Raw genomic sequence first — 17236 nt, 5'->3', positions numbered from 1 at the left:
ATACCTACCTTTCTCATCTGGTCAGACTCGTCGAGTCTTAATTTTTCTTTTGCTACGAAACTCTCCACTCTTGACTCCCGCGAGGAAAAGCTACTCGCTCTTGCTCACACACACCGGCCAGCAGACGGATGTGTTTCTCTTGCACATTGCTTCGGACCGGTAGGACTTCGGTGCCCAGGCTTTCTCAACCGTAAGGAAAGGACAGAATGGGCCACATATGACCGTAGGTAAAGTGCTCCGTCTCGTTCGTGTGTGGTGCTTCACCGGTGATTTTTCTTGCGCACTCTGGCTGTGTCCTGTCCAGATTGCTGCGAGCCTGGTTGCTCCTAAGCAAGCAATTCTAATATCTACTCGATGTGGGTGCTTTTTTTCCTCCTGCTTTCAGCATGCACCTAGGTAATTTGTGAAAAAAAGTTACGAAAGTGTAGGCAAAGGTTGATTCCGTCCTCTGGACATTGCGTTTCAGGCATAATAAACAGTTGAGACTAGTTTGGTGGAACACGTCTAGGACATCGAAAGGATGTTTTGAATTCAAGACTATCAGAATTGATTTTGAAGCATTTTTTTGAATGTATCAAAAAAGTTTAAATTTTTAAAGCATTTTTAAACCAATTTTTCACGAAAGGGATCCATCCAGTGACTAGCAGCACATGCACTTCGTAGTCTCGGAGAAGGTATACATTTTCTTTCTCCTATTGCAAAACACCGGTCAAGCTTCGGTACGGCATTTCCCGCCCGTTTTTTTGTTTTAAGATGGGCTGAAACCAACGCGTGTGTCCTCAACGCTGCAACACGTGCATTGGGAGAGTGTATGATTTTTCCTACTTTTCGTCAGAAGAAACGAAGACCGAAGCCTCCACGGACGATTCTGCAGCAACCGGTGCAACGGCATTTTTCCAGCAAAAGAGAACATTTTCTCCGCTCGTGGTGGGAGAGCAGCATCGAAAAGAGGTTTTGTGCAAGTATTACAGGCGGGAAAAACACTCCCCTATCATGTGCCAAAATCCATGTGCTGACCGGCTGCGGTTGGATTGTTTAGTTTTTTCCGAGTGTTTTCAAAGTGATCTAAAAATAATTAAAATTGAAACTTGTTTCTGACCTCAACAAAAAAAAGTTTGCACCATCAGACTGTTTGATGCAAAGATCAAACGAAACAACGGCCCGCAACGGTCGGTTGTATGCCTTTCAGCACTTCAGCAAAATATTGTTTCATCCTTTCACCGCGGGGGTTGGGTGGTTTGTGGGTATTTTTACTCGGTTTTCTTTTTTCCCCATCAACATTACCGACAGAAACATGTGTGAAAGCGCAGTGAATGCTAAGTGAGGCAGGAAATTCGATTTTCTCTATTGAATTAGCTGCAAAAATGGTCCCGACTGCTGGAGACCGGAGTGCATCCAAGCCCTCGAGGGTTTTCCTGCTCGTTACAGCGAGCAAGCCTCTATTTTTGATCTGCAGTATATCAACCCACCTCTGGAGTTCGTCAATTGATTGACAATACCCTAAATTGGTTCATTGTTGTCGATGATAGTCGTCTAGAAAATTGTTTCAATTTGTGGAAACCTTTATTTCTGGAGCCATTGCAAGCATAAAAAAGTGATTGTAAACTATTGCAACCAACCAAACGGACACCCCGAAACAAGTGGTAATTCTCTGGTGGTTCGTTTCAGGCTTTCAAAATAATTTAATTAGTGCGTTTGGAGCAAACGAAACTTCTACGATTTCCCACGAGAGTACTCGGTGAAGCCTTAACGATATTTGAGGACGCTAGCACTGAGCTGTCCTCATTGTTAAACTAGGTAATAGGAAAAAAGAAGTGAAGAATGCTGAAGTAAAATTGGTGTAGATCAATAAACCGATCGTATCGATTCACCCGGGAAGCCATTCAACTTTACATCAAACGTACCATTTTATCTCGTAGGACTGTTTAGTTTTTTACGAGAATGCAGTTATGACAGCACGATTTGTGATATTCTAAGAAACATTCTTTTGCAGGAAAGAAGGCCCATCGGATTTTAGTTGGTTTGACCTCGTTTTATTTCATAATGATAATTCGGGTAGTAATTCAATTTAATATATTCATGTATAAATATATCGGTTACAGAAACACAATAAAACACTTATGAGTCATTGTTTTAAACGTTTTCTTTCTCTAGACCTTATCATTCGTGTATGGTTGTTTTGTATTTTACTTATGATTCACGGGGGTATTTTTCATTTTATGGTACGCATCTGTGCGCTCCCTTTTCTTTTTGAAGCGCAGTACGCTTTCGGTGTCCGTTGGTGTTCAATGATTTTATTTTCCCATGTGTGATGCAAGTTGTAATGTCACCTGCTTTGCAATGAAACTGCTATGTTTTTCTATTGCTTCTGATATATTCGTTTGTAGCTCCTGCGAGACGCTTGCAATTCGATTGTGTTTAGCATTTCTTTAATTTCTTGTGAACTTATGAAACATAGGCATTTTCTGGTAAACGGGAAGCTTTTTTGTTTGTGTATTCCATTGTGTCGGTAGTGTGGAACCTTAAATCTAGTAGGCTTATGAAGAACCCCTAAGCAAAATTCGAAAGATTTCAAACGAACATCTAAAGAAAGTGCGCCTCTCGTTGTCATCAGTCAACACGGAAAAGCAAAAGTTGGACGGTGGGTTCGGATGCCATCTGATTGGGGCTTTCTTGCAATGCGAAATAGAAACAGAGAACCAAAATATAGGGTTTTGATATGTGCATAAAATTAATCAAATCAGTTTACCAAGATATTTAAATTAAACACAGGAATTTTCCAATCACGATATAAAGACTTTCCTTTGTACTTTCGGTTTCAGGTACAGTACACACTCATGTTCACTCATATCCGTTTCTATTCCTGATCCATTCATTCATTCTGGCCCCACATACACACACATCCGCATACACTCATTTCGTACCACCTTAGGTTTGGTTGTTTGAAGAAAACATACCAGGAAAGCATTGCAAGCGATTTTGTATTCGTAAAAGCTGGCGATATTTGTAAAAAAGAATATACAACAATTAAACCTCTTTAAACATGATGAAACGTTTGCTTATGCGAGTTGGCTAAATGACACGAAAGAAGCAATGGAACAAAAACATTTATTGAACGGCACAAGGCGGAAACGGAAGTTGGAAAGGATGGATATATCCTTTCGCCAATCGTTTGACTTTCGTATGCTGATCGCCAAGGTGGAAGGTTTGCTGGTCTTAAAATTCGCTTCTCCTGGTTACTATTCATTCTGGTTTTGCGTATAGTGCTACAATCGTGTAAAAGTTTGGCCCATTTGTATGCTTTCTACGGTTAACTGCGTTGTTCGATACTCACGTCTTCATCCCAAGTGTAATACCTTTCCGAAACGTTTCAATGCGCTCATTATTGCTTCGTTTACGTTTCACTCTTTCTGCACTGCAATTCTCTTTTGCTTTACTTATTAAATGTGCTTGGTGTTGTTTGAATATCAATTGTCTGAATCTGAAGCATGTCATACGGAAAATCATACTGATTGCATTCGGTCTCTATCCGGCAGTTCAAACTTCGCCCAACGTCCCTTTTGTTTAATGATTGACTATTCCTTTCTTGTGTTTGGTTAAAAATTTTACTAGTTTATATTCTCCCCCCCATTACTTTCCCCAAGCGTTAGTGACCACGTGTAGGGTTTTATTTCCATTACTTTATTTCCATTGTTTATCACATTTGGCAGGAATCTTTCGCTTTTTTTCCGACTTCTATGCTCTAAAACGTACCGAGTGGTATTTTCAGCTAGAAAAGGTTTGTCTCTCATTTGAATATCTTCTACGATTGTATCGCATTTTCATTGTGTGACCGCTTCGATGACAAGATGAAATCAAATGAAATTTAGCGGGATCAGTTGAGATGTTAGTTAGTTCTAACAAACAAGAAAGTGTCGTGAAATTATGGGATATTCATCATACCCTTATGAAAAAACTGTCATTCATTTTCAAAATAGTTTTTGAGAATCCATTGGGGGAAACTTCCGACATTGTGGTAAATGTAGTCAATGCCATGTTCTTTGTGCTTACTTTTAATCTCATAAGTTAAATTTAGTAATAGCTTTGGAACTATGCATTAAAAAACATTCTTGCCTTTTTGCTCCATCATGTACCTTTCACACTACATTGCCGTATGCCCGTGGTTGGTGTTTGTTTGTGGTTCTGTGTGGTTTGTAATATTGTTATTTCATAATTTGGTTGCAAAATACATAAACTATCATCATCAACGCCAAAAGTGTAATCAAGAGGTAACAGAATCAAAAATTTCTTCAAGCAAACAGGAGTTGAAAATGTCGGTGCACTCCGCACATTTCATAGAACTACTGAATTGATTCTGCATTTTTCTTGCTGTTATTCGGTGAACGGGACATGGTTGACATCTTCTTCAAATTTAATTTGCTAGTAGTATTTGTAGTACATTGAACGAACACTATAAACTAAGCTGCGAAGAGGATTTTCTCAAAATTCTCTCCCCTTCTATCATTTGGTATTTTTGCGTATGTATTTATATAGAATTGAATGGTAAGAAATACTAATTTCGTTACGTTTGAATAAAACATCAGAGTGATAAATTTACGCTATAAAACACGGTATCAATAATGTAATAATTCTCTCGTAGGAAACGTACACAGCAAAAACATTTATTATGTAATTTCACACCTCTACAGCACAGATTCATTCTTCCCCCTGTTATTCCCTGTGCGTCATGGAGGATTCGTTCTTTTTTTTCTCATAAAAAGATAACTTCTATGGTAGTGTTTCTATCCTCTTTTATATTTCATTTGCTACCGACACAGTTTATATGTTCCTGTTTTCTGCTAGATTTCATCTAGAAATTCTGCTATTAGTGCCTCGTTTCGTTTTTCTATCAATGCTTGCACAACTATTGTGAGGAAGCTACATAAAAAGCTAGACGAAAATTCCTACTAGATCATTCTGCTGAAAAAGGTTTACTTTTATTTGAACTATTATGCGAAGAATTGATTTTGAAAATATTCTTCTTTTCATTTTATAAAAACTTATGTATTGTTGACTTTGGTTGGTTGATTTTAAGCGTTTTGACCATCGTACACATCGATGGTAACTGACGGCGCTTAGCATGGAAAAAGTGAGAAATTATTAATGCTATTACTGTATGCGATAGAAATAGGTATTAAACGATGCTCAAATGCTTATTATTTGGATAACAAAGTAATGAAAATTGAAGTGAATTGATTGTTTGTTTTCTTTAAGTAAATTGTGTATATCATACTTTTTTTAACAATATTGACATAATAATTGGAGCTCAGAAGGAAATAAATATCATAGTAAACGAGTTTGATATAGATAAAAGAACTACAAATTTTCTTTGCAGTCACAAAAGATACTTAACGATATCATTACGACAGAGCTAGTGTGCATAAATAACTAATACTGAGAGTAGATTAAGCGACTTTGAAACTACTAAATATTCGACATTTATTATCTATCCATAAAATGTAAAGTTTACATAAAGGTTTACTCATTCAATGTTTCGTATATCCATAACTCCCTTCTCCCACTAAACATTTCTTTCGTCCTTCCAAGGAAATATATATATCTATATCAAAGTTCAGTTTCATTTTCGGTTCGATTAATATGCTCCAAAGTACACATGGATTTGTTTTTTTTTTTGCTCTGTGGTGTGTTCCGTTTTATTTTATTCCACGAAAAGAGATTCCTTTCTTTTAGTTTCCAGTCCCATCCTTTTGCTCACTCGGTCTCTGTGTAAAGACTTGTTTCTTTTCTTTATTGGTTCGACTTCGGTTCGGTTATCGTTGTTTGTCTTACAAGGTTTCGGTATTGTTGTTGTTTCTGTCCTTCTTCACATGTTTTGGTACTGATTTGTTTTCTTTGCGCGGTTGGGCACAGTTTCCATTGTTTGCTCTTTTACCTCGTTCATTCTTTTTTCACTCTGACGATCCGGTTGTTCATTTTCCTGCAAACGTGCTTCACTTTGATAAACAGGGACAACAATACAATTGAATTTAATGCATTACGATATGTCTTACGGCTACGGATTAACTAAAGCTAGATATATTTGATTAAATTAGGTAGAGTTTCAGTTAGTGAACAACATTGAAATCGAGCGTTTGCTGATGGAAAACAGATTGTTTTTCTTTTCTTTATTTGTATTTTAGGCTTGAATTTATATTCTTTCTAAATCATGCTGGTTTTGCTTGTGCCACGACAAAACCCCATTTCCTCCGCTAGCGGTCGGACTAATAAACGTGGTAGCGTCACATACTGAACACGTACACTTAATATATTTTCTGTTGATTTCCATCGTGATAAGATTAAAATAGTACACATCTTAGAACATATCGCGCCGTCCAACGCGACTTGCTTTGTGATATTTATTGCTTACTGTTGGGATTGTTTCGTTACGACGAGTTTTGGGCAATGCAACGGGGTTTATTCTCCCGTCCCACGTGCATGCACCTACAATACATATACATATTTATGTATATATGCTCTTCAACTGATAACCATCTTTGTTCGACATGCTATTGCTTTTGCTGCGCGCTGCGTACTCGGCGTGGGTGATAAGGTGGTAGGTAGTTCAAAGAGCAATTATTACATTGAAATTAAGTAGTAGTTGCCCGGTCCGGTTCACCGATCCTTAAACGGTTCCACAAATTACTTGAATTTGAACATTTGGCTTCTGCCTCAGGATTTTATAACCTAACAGCACATACACACTAAAACCGTGGCCGAGAAAACATTGATACAGTAAAACGGTGCATTTAAAGAGGATAGTTTGCATTGAACAACGTTTTTTTTGTGCTTTTTTTCGTTTCGGTATTCCGTTTATTTGCATTTTCTTAGCTTGCACTACACACCAAAAATGACTTAACTGGGAAAGATTCATTGACATAAATGTGTAATAACGTACCAGTTATAATTATCGCTTACCACCACCGCTCATACGCAATGAAATGGTTTTAATTGCAGGTTTTAAACACGCAATACTTTCCTCCAATTTCGTCCGGTTTTGGTAATTAAATTGTCTAATATGTTTCGTTTTACTTTAATTTTCCCTCAATATATAGCATCCTTGCAGGGCCTTTATATATGAGTGTTATATTTCTATTTCTGTTTTTCCTTTTTTTGGTTTTAGTTAAAAATTTCTCCAATATCGCGCACTTACATTTATTACACGTATTTGTTCGCTTTCCTTCGTCGTGTAAATGGGAAAAAGGTTGACATTCTTCTTTCCGCGCAACGTTCTCACATCCGCTCCCGATCGTTATGTCTCTGTCTTACAATTTAATATCAAAAATGTTAACATTTTTGTTGATGATTACTTTCTCTTAAATAGTTGCTGTTTTGCCGATTATTGCCCCTTATACTTGATGTTCGGTGTGTCCTTAACTGTTTCACCCAACCCAGGTGTTTACACTGCGTCATACGCATCATGGGAGTTGTTCTTTCAGAGTCGGTTTAGGTTTGCTTCGTGTTTGTATTACTTTTACCTATTTTCCACAGTTCCTAGCGCTTAGAGCGAATGTTTTACACTAGTTGTCGCTGCAAATTCCACCGCGGTCAACAGAATGCGATTCGTTGGGGGTTTAAAGGAAACGGAAGGTACGGGACTCCTCATCCCCACCGTTCCGATATTGGTTTTCTTTACATTTCGGTAATTTGCTCGCTTGCTAAAATGTTTGTTGCTGTCGGCCCCTACACAGACTCATTATAAGATTATTATAGATTGTTTGCTTGTTTGTTTTTGTCTTGATGTTTGCTGTTTTGCTGGTTTTACACAGTTGTTTCACTTTTTTCTTGGTTTTACATTGGTGGGATCACATTTTTTTTACTATCGATAAACTCGATATTAATACTCAGTTTGATTTTCTTTTCTGTCCGCTCGTCCGTCCAATTGGTAGAATTTTCTTTATTTTATAAGTTTTTTTTGTGTGTTTTTTGTTGTTGTTTTGTAGTTGTTTGTTTTACTTTCCTCTCCACTGTCCACTTTATATACCTAGCAAATTTGGTTGTTAAACATGTATAATAGATTATCTTCCATAACTTTCTAATCTTTCGGCAAAATTTACTATTATACCTACAAGCTACCTTATCGCTTTCATTCTCTGCTCGTCTTCTCTCTTCGTCTATCGTGTCTTTTAGTTTCTGTTTTCGCTTGCATCATGTAACGGGTATATGTTTACTTCTTTTGTTAAGTGTTTGTATGTGTCGGTTGAGCAGTTTCTTCTATCACTTGTGCTGCTCTAAACGACTCTGAAAGTACGTAAACGTGCAGAAGAAAAACCAAGCTACAACTGAACATGGGCCGAATGATCATTTTGTTTGGGCGCATATAGTGAATGAACCTAATGGTGTGATGGTATTACTTTTTCTTGTTTCTTTTTTCCTACACTTTCAGGATACTTTATCGATAAGGGATTTGTCGAACGGTAGTTATCGTGTAAATGAGATAGAGAGATATTATGAATAGAAACGCGAGATATACGAAGAGAGGTGTTATTTAATAAGAATAGTGGACACATAATTGAATAGGCTGAATAATACGAACATTTATAGCTATATAATATAATGTATAAATCTCGTTGGTGGTTGCTACTAAATTATCCGTTCGCCCACCGTTCCTCCCACCGACTGATCTAGGACAGATTTTCTATTGTTTTCCTACTTCTTTCCCCCTACCTTACTCGGTAGGAAAAGCTGAAATACTTCCTATTGCAGTAATACTGATTCGGTTTTATTTTCTCTCATTTTTGGTTCGCTTTCACCCGTTCGTGCATACTGGCCGGCACGATGTGTGTTGGACAGCTGGAATGGTCCTTCTTCGTGCCAGTACCTGCTTTGTACAGTTATAATTTACGGTAAAATCTGCGTTACGTAACTATGCATATATAGCTTTAAACAACATCAAATGAATACAGTGTGAATACGATAAAGATGGACAATCAGCATAAAGAACATCGCACATGGTTTCTGTTTCTTTTTCTCTCTACGGCGCGACCGATTCGTCCAGTCCGCCTATTGCACATCGCCCCGTGCTTCACATCGTTTTTCGATTTGATTTGCTTTTGAAGGATTTTTGTTTTTCTTTCGTTCGGTCGATTATGTTTCAATTTTCCTATCTGAGAATGTAAATATTCAATCATACGCTTCTATTAGACTATTTAGTATTATAATTATTACTTTCCTGGTATGTGGTTGGTTTCTCTTCCCTTTCTCTTACTTTTGGTAGCAATAAACGTTAGTTGTTAGGTTTAGTAATAGTTGTTGTTGTTCTTCTTGGTTGATTTGTTTTTACCGTTTCTACAATATCCCTTTTAATCTAAATGTTTTCCTCTTTCTTTCACTCCTCATCGATCGATGTGACAGCAATAAATATAATTACTTACTTCCTTGTACAGCGCCATAAAGTATTCACTATATTGTGTATAGATATATAAATATCGCGTCGCGTTCGTACTCGGTTCTTTCTTATGTGTTGTTGCCGTGTTTAAAGTGCACCGTTCTCTTCGATTGAGTCTCGTAGCACTGCAGTTTGCTTCAGTGTTTTGTTTGTGTTTGCATTTTAAAGTTATTGGTTGATGTTTTTCCGTTGCATCTTTCCCACCGATAAAGTTTTGGGAGTTTGGTTTGTTAGTTCCTTTTTGCTTTGGATGACTTTTCTTTTGCACCTGTCGCATTGCTTTTACCATTTCGAAGAACCTGCTAGCTATGTTTCTCCGTTTCGTATCGACTAGCACAACCACTATTTGTTTACTTTACTCATTTCCTTCCGATTGAGCATCGTTCGTGTATGTACTGTATAGTTTTTCCGCGGTTGTTAGTAAACCTTGCGGTTTTAGGGCTTCTCTGGAAGTCGTTTTCCTGCTCCTCATAGCAAATGAAATCGATCGTCAGTGATCGTCGCTTGTTTCAACTACTTGGAAAAGTGGCAAACTAGCAGTGGTTTGTGTGCAGAATTTGGGTTTGCTTTAAATATGCAGCGCAAGTGAATGGTGTTCATTATATTTTACCGAAAACAATTTCGACTTGGTGAAAACTTTTAAGATGCATAGAGATGATATATTTATATAGTTCGTAAAACAGTATGAAACAAATGTTTCCTATTTATTTAATAACTCGATCAGCAAAGGGCCAGACCGCTCTTCCGTGCCTAGTGAGAGTGCATAGTTAATGTTACGCATATAGTTATTACTCGGGTTTTGCTATTGATATTTTGTGGGGTGGAGTGGGAAAAGTTCCTACGCAATGTTTGTGTACGAGAGAGTAAGTTTAGATGCGATCTTGGGCGGAATGCAGACTGTAAAGTGTTGCATAATAATCCTGTTGGCTTGCCAACCTCGCACCAACCGTTACGGTCAAATTAAACATCGTTGGTCTGCTTTTGGTTTGCTTTTTGCTACCGAGCGGGAGGGTAGAACTGTATTGGCTGCTAAAATTCTACCATGCTGTGTGGATCGAACGCTAGAGTACGCTTCATCACTACGACTACGGTAATGGTCCCAACAATTGGCGTTCATTTCGTCTACGCAACAATAGGGTGGGAGTAGTCGATTCGGGTGTACGGAAGGACGTTATGCAACTTTATGCTGCGGTCATAGGAATTGTTTCAAACTTGGTTGGTTGGTAGGTTGTTTTATGTGTGGCAAACGAAAATGAACTGGTAGAAATGAACGACAGAACTAAACAGCAGAACAGTGAAGAACGAAAGAAAGAAACACAAATAAATGTTGTTTTAAATACATTTTCATCTTTTTTCTCCTAAAGTTTTCCACTTTACAATGATTCGTTCATGCACTCGTTCGATTATTCCTCCGCCTGCACATCTACATCGATAAACACGAGAAAAGAAATTAATTTGACCCAAAAACAAACAAAAACTTCTTAAAACAATAAAAACACATGCATGTGCTATACCAGACGGTACTGAAACTGAAACGCGTGCCGAGACATCGATAGCATGTTTGAGAAGAAAGGACTCCTGTCCCAGGCTAGCAAAACCAAAATACATAATTAACAATTCACTACAATTATACGTTGCTTAAGTTAATAACGGAAAAAAAAACCTAACTCGCATCGAAACGCTACTCTAGTGCATCTTTTGCTGCTTGGTGAATAAATAGTTTAAGCGCAACTTAGAACACTATATTCTAGCGTTTTCAGCTCAAATATGCACGACGAATACCTCGAGTGCGTGAGAAAGTAAACAAATTATCAAACAAAACTGCAAGAAACGACATTAACAGAACCTTTTTTTTTTGGGGGGGGGCGTGTAATATTTTTCCCGTTATCTTCCTTTGCTAATTCCCTTGACTTGAAAACATCGACTGGTATAACTAACCGAAAAAGTGGAACTACAACCAAGCATAATGTGAATAAAATTGCGTGAAAAGAAACTCATGTTCAAGTTTTAAGAAACGTATACAAAACACATATCGAACGTTAACACAAACCACGAAAAAGAGATATAAATTTACTAAAAACTAAAAAGTTATTCAAAACTATCGAATCGCCGTCGACCTTCACTGAACGGATCCTTCATCCTCCACTTCCCGGAAAGGGTGGAAAGGAAATGTATGTCCTCGTGGCAAAATAGCCACATAATCCTGTTCTTGTAAAAATTACGCTACCTAAAAGACGACTTTCCTTCCCCCCTTTCCGGGTGCCTCCTTGACATTCTTCTGTTCTTATGCCATACCTTGCCTTTTATTTTTCCCTTTCGCTAATTACTTTCTTTTCTCGCTTTGATTTTCCTTTACCTATTCTCCGTAGATACTTTGCCTTATACAGTTTACTTTCGTGTGTAAAACCTGGTGTAAAAATCTTCTAAAAAGTTTCGCTTCTCTTCTTGCGCGTCCAGCTTCATGCTGTGCCATCTTTTCGCAATTTTTCCGCATTTCCCTTTCGTCGACCAATTTTACACATTTAGCTAGTAGCACCAGACGACATCGACGTTTAGTCCGGGGGTTATGTCCGGTTTTGCCATCCATGTACGCACAGCCATAGGCCTTCCATTTTGGGGAGAGTGTGGTAGAATCGAACTCATGCGCGGTTGATGATGGATTACACCCTAGGATTGGGGGTAGGTGGGACGAAATATCCGCTCGATAATGGGGCCCCCGTCATCACTCTGGTGTTATTTTTTCTTCCTATCCCCTACACATGCCTTCAAAAGCTGTACCCTCCCCATTAACATCGTCACCTTTCCTCCCTCTTTCGTTCGCTTCTTCCATTCGGCCTGACTAAATGGCCCTCGACTAGCTTCCATTTGTTTGCTCTTGCTTGAGCGCCGCCAGCTTTCGGCTTTTTCTTTGTTTTTTTGCCTGCTCCTGTCCTTCGCCTCTAATGTCCGCGAATCAAACATTGCATAGAATATTTGCAGACGAATTGGAACCGAAAAGCAAAAGAAAGGAAACGGTCAAAGCAAGCTGCTCGATAAATATAGAACAAATTTGTGGAATTATGTTTGTTTGTGTAACTATTTCTCTCCTCGCTCTCCGCTTCCTTCCTCCTGTCGCCATTTTTTCCCCTTGTGATTTCGTATAAGTGTGTCCGTACAACGGTTTGATACGGACCTTCTTCCTTAAACCTAGCTTGACCTATCATTCCCCCCCACTCTTTCTTCTCTTTCTATTTGGTAGATTTGCTTCACGTGCTTTCAAACGTTACCACCGAACTGTTTGCCCGCGCCGATCCCTGCCTCCCTTGCCCCACTGACTGAGAAGAACTGAGAGTCCGTAGAACGTAGAAATTTGACACGTAACTCGTGCTCGAAGGAAAGTGTAGTGATGTCACGCCGGGCGGAACGGAGCGGGTAGTGCAGGTGGTGGTGGTGATAGGAGGAAGATTTTATCGTAGTGGACGGGCCAGCAGCTCACTCAGGGCACCGGTTAGTGCGCCGAGTGAACGCCGTCGCTGCTGCGGCTGATGCTGGCCCAGCAGTACGTCGAGTCCGAGTTCCGCCGCACGACGGTTGCGTGCGTTCCGGTACCGCTCGTCCACCATCGCCTTCCGCCGCAGTGCCGCCTCCTCCGGCTCACCTCCCACGCCACCGGTGCCTCGGGCGGCCGCCGTAGTCGCCGTCGCTACGATCGACAGCTGGGCCAGCCAGTGGGCAAGCAGTTCCGGTGGCACGTTCGACTGATTTTACGCATTTTTAGACTTGTTCGTCTTGAAGCTGACCTGCAGCACCCGGTTGCCGAGCGTGTAGCCGTTCAGGGACTGGATGGCGACGACCGCCTCGTCGTAGTTGGTCATCGTCACGAACCCGAAGCCTTTGCACTTGTTGGTTTGCAAATCTTTGATGACCTATAAGGAAACAAAACAAACAAACAATAGCAACATTATCAGAAAGCCCATCAACGAAAACAACAGTTAATTATCCCGAAAACCATGACCAAAGGATCGCACAAATTGCTGAAGTTAAAAACAACTGCCATGGAACGAAAACAACAAGCTTCCAATAGCCTAGGCGCCGCCGGGCAGTAAATCTGTCAAACTGTCAGGACCGATTAACTCCACCCCATCCTTACCTTCACTGATTGGACGGCACCGAACGGACCGAACAGCTGCCACAGGACGTTCTCTTCCGTTTCCGGGGCGAGGTTGTAGACGAAAATGCACCAGCCGGAGCCGTTCGCGATGGCGTTGGTAGGAATCATCGAGTTCGCTAGCAAGTCTCCGGCCAGCGGCGAGTATCGATAGTTTGGAATGGCACTGCTGTGGTGCGACAGCGAGAAAAACCGAGAGAAACAGTAGGAAAATGAGAGTAAGTGAACAGGTTAAGATAGAGTATGGTCGTCGACAAAAAAATACCTAAATCTTCCGGTCGGATGATGGATCGGTCCCGGAAAGCGGCGGGCGGCCTGCGGTCCAAGGTAGGCCGCCAGTGGCGGCACCGTCTTGGTGCTGCTCGGGTTGTTGGCGAACTTGACGGTGATCGGCTCGGTCGAACCCTTCGGTACGGTTCCGTTCAGCTCCTTGATGGCCTTCTCCGCCTCCATACGCTGATCGAAGCGGATGAAGCCAACGCCCTTGGAAAGACCTTTAGTTTCCGGTGGAGAAAAGGAAACAAAAAGAATAATTAACTAGGTTTTATTTATTGCTATAAGTGACATTAAAGTAGAAAAAAAGTTATTTTTGTACAATAAAGTGTTTCTGTAATCTAAAGACATACTAGTTTTTCCTTTAAAATTTGTTAAATTCAAAAGTTTTGTGTACGATAGATTCCGATGTCAATTCGATACATACCGTTGCCATTTTCACCGGTAGGCGAGCTATACTGTCGTGCTTTATTGAATGAAATCAAATCGGTGAACCAAAGAAAAGAAAAATAAACAAAATTGAAATAAATCAATAAAAGAATGTAAATCGATTGGCAAAATTCCGATGTAGAAAAATTACTCAAGCTCTTATGTCCGGTTTAAAGGTAGCGGACTTCACTCAACGCCAGCTAACAACGATTTTTCAAAACTTTAAGCTAGCACTTGTAAACTCAAATCACAATGGCAACGTGAAATGTTGTCTTCGTTGGCATGGTAATTTCAGTTTGCAAATGTTATTTTCCAGTTCAGTAGGCGGTTCAATAGACAATAAGCGTTAAGTGGCTATCGTTTTAAATGGGCTTTACGTGTCGATTCTTTTCAAAACAAGCAAAACAGACAAAGGGTATTAGGGAAGTTCCGCTGCAACACGCACTAATATAAAAATGTGCTCTTGAAACATGTTTAAACTTTTCATACATTTTTTCCATTAGACCAGAAAACTGTAACTTTGTAGACATTATTTATCTAATGCTATTTTCTTTTTCTTTAGCTTTCACAAACTTTAGCCTTTTGAAAAATATAAAGTCTACAATATCATCATTTTGATAAATTTTTACAGCAATGCTAAGTTTAAAGTTGTGCCAACTATTCAAAGCGTTGAGTATATGCTCAATGTAATGCATTTAAAAAAAATATTACTAATTAGTATATCGACAGTATTTAAAAGCTTCTGGTAAACATATTTTTGTACAATTTTCATTTCTCGAAAAACTGTACCTATCCTAAGAAAAGGCATTTAACATTGAAAAACTAAACGAACTGAAACAAAGGGAATAAAATGGAATGAAATAAAACACGACAGTCCAGTGGTGATTTTATTTCATACCGTATATACTCTACATGAATGAATGCTGCAATACTGTGTCCATATCAATATGTATGTTTCGCCGTACTTTACTTCGTCTTGCTGGTTCATAAACCCTTACCAGTAATATTGTCACAGAGTATGCGGGACGTAATGATGCGCCCGTACGGGCTGAACAGCGCCTCCAGGTCCGCCTGTAGCATGTTCTTCGGCAGACCGGACACGTACAGATTCGCGCCCTTTATTGCCTCGGAACTTGGTCGTGCAAATGACACCTGCAATGGCGGGAGGAGACGGGGAGCAAAAACAAAGGCACGATGTGACACGAGTTTGTGTTCGGTCTTCTTTTTTTTCCTTCTTTGGCAAGGGAGTTTCTATACCTTTATTTGCTTGTTCTGCAACCGTAGGCCGTTCAGTGTGTTGATCGCTTTGCTCGCGTCCTCGGCGCGCTGGTAGTTGACAAACCCGTAGCCGAGACTTTGCCCTGCGGAACGAGTGGAGAGGGAGGGAGGAGGGGTGTAAATGGAGATGAATGGATTCGAGCCCCAGTGACACATTTTGTCTTGTGTTTTCCCCCTCGTGCCTACCGGTAACCTTGTCGCGGATCAGCTTGCAGCTTTCCACCTCGCCGATGCTGGAGAACAGCGACCGTATCTCCTCCTGGGTCATCTGCTGTGGTAAATAATTGACGATAAGATTGGTCTTCGAGTCCTCCTGGCCACCGCCATTTTGTTGCGCGTCAGCGATTCCGTTCGTCATCATGACACAGTAACCAGCAACCGGGGACCGCTCGATGGAAAGACCGAGAATGTGATGCGGGGGGCTTTCTTGCGTTCGGTTCGGTCTATCCGGAACCGGAGCCTGGCGCCTGTATGTGTTTGTGTGCCTGCGGAAGGGGCTATAGGTTCGCCTGCCAACGAATTACACGCCTGTCGACGCTGCGTTCTAATGGAAGTGTCAGTGTGCAACCTCCGGTAAACGAGGGTAATGATCGCTCGGAAAAGTGTCCAACCGACAGCTGGTGGCTTCTTTGCTGGCGCTTTAGTTCCTGTTTAGCACACAAAGACCCACACAAACACGCGGACCGCTTCTGCTTTCCTTGTCGTTTCTCTCGTTTCTACTCTCCAGTCAAGCCGACGATGGAAGCCGTTTTCCTTCCGTAGTTTAGACAGCAAATTTATTGAATGTCGTAGCTCTGGTGTCTTTCACCTTTCTTCACTTTTTTTTCCGTTCGTCTTTCTCCAGCGAGACACGCTAAGCCTTACGCGGCAGGAGCTGCGTAGTAGTAGTAGTAATACTGACGTTATTCCCGAAAGGACGCTGAGAAGTGCACCGGAAACGGTTTTTCCATGGGCAGCGAAATTATCCTTCACTCAGTTCGCTGCGCTATAAAAGACGAGAGCCCCAAAATGGGGTGTAGTCGGGGTTTGTTGCAAAAGCGTTGCCACAAGCCGGTTCATGCACATACGTTGACGCCCTTTCTGCGGATTTCTGGTGGCGTACTAACTTAATGCAACTGACTGAGATCGGATGTGCAGCGTTGAATAAATCTTTATCTTCAGCGAACGGTGGTGCAGACCAGCATATAGAAAAGAACAAGAAAGAAAAGAGAGATAAATTAGCCACATTAATCCACCATTCCCGAGTAAGGGGATGTTTTTTTTGCTCTCAACGGTTGTTTCTATTTCAGTGAGGAAAGGTAATTTATATCCGGCACTTTGATGCGTCGTCAGGGACATACGCTTGGGATGGTCAGGACTGTTATCACACGCTCTGCAACGAAAACCGAGGGAAACGAGTAACAAAAAACGAAACGATGACGTGAGGGGAAATTAAAAGCACGAAGGAGAAACTGCAACGGAAGGAAATTCCATTTCTGGGGGGAAACCCGAAAAAAATGAGATTCACATTAACGATAGCGCCAACGCCCGGTTGCTAGAAACGTTCATGCTTACCGCACGGTATGTATGTATATGTGTGTGTGTGTGTGTGATTTTTCTATAAGCTCATAACTTTGCTTTATTTTTCGATCTTTTCCACCCAGACGATTTCTATGATCGTAATGCGGGAAGCAATGCGATTACAA

The 17236-nt window shown here is 40.5% G+C and overlaps 1 protein-coding gene across 2 annotated transcripts; it reads right to left on the bottom strand.

The window, feature by feature from the left end:
• Positions 1–5983: 5983 nt before the first annotated feature.
• LOC131265863 (ELAV-like protein 3) lies at positions 5984–15912 on the bottom strand. Of its 2 annotated transcripts, none has more exons than XM_058268197.1 (7): positions 15738–15912; positions 15531–15634; positions 15272–15425; positions 14272–14310; positions 13837–14065; positions 13554–13740; positions 5984–13329 (listed from the first exon to the last, which is right to left on the bottom strand). In XM_058268197.1, exons 1-7 carry the CDS (start codon positions 15910–15912, stop codon positions 13168–13170), a joined length of 1050 nt encoding a protein of 349 aa, XP_058124180.1. In that variant the 3' UTR covers positions 5984–13167. The 2 variants fall into 2 exon arrangements, with proteins under 2 accessions (XP_058124180.1, XP_058124181.1); XM_058268198.1 differs by having other exon boundaries at positions 13554–13737.
• Positions 15913–17236: the final 1324 nt, after the last annotated feature.

This window comes from Anopheles coustani, chromosome 2, assembly GCF_943734705.1.
Source record: "Anopheles coustani chromosome 2, idAnoCousDA_361_x.2, whole genome shotgun sequence".
In the NCBI taxonomy this organism is placed as follows: Eukaryota; Metazoa; Arthropoda; class Insecta; order Diptera; family Culicidae; genus Anopheles; species Anopheles coustani.
The sequence above is the reverse complement of the archived record's forward strand: the minus strand, read 5'-3'. Positions and strand labels throughout refer to the sequence as shown.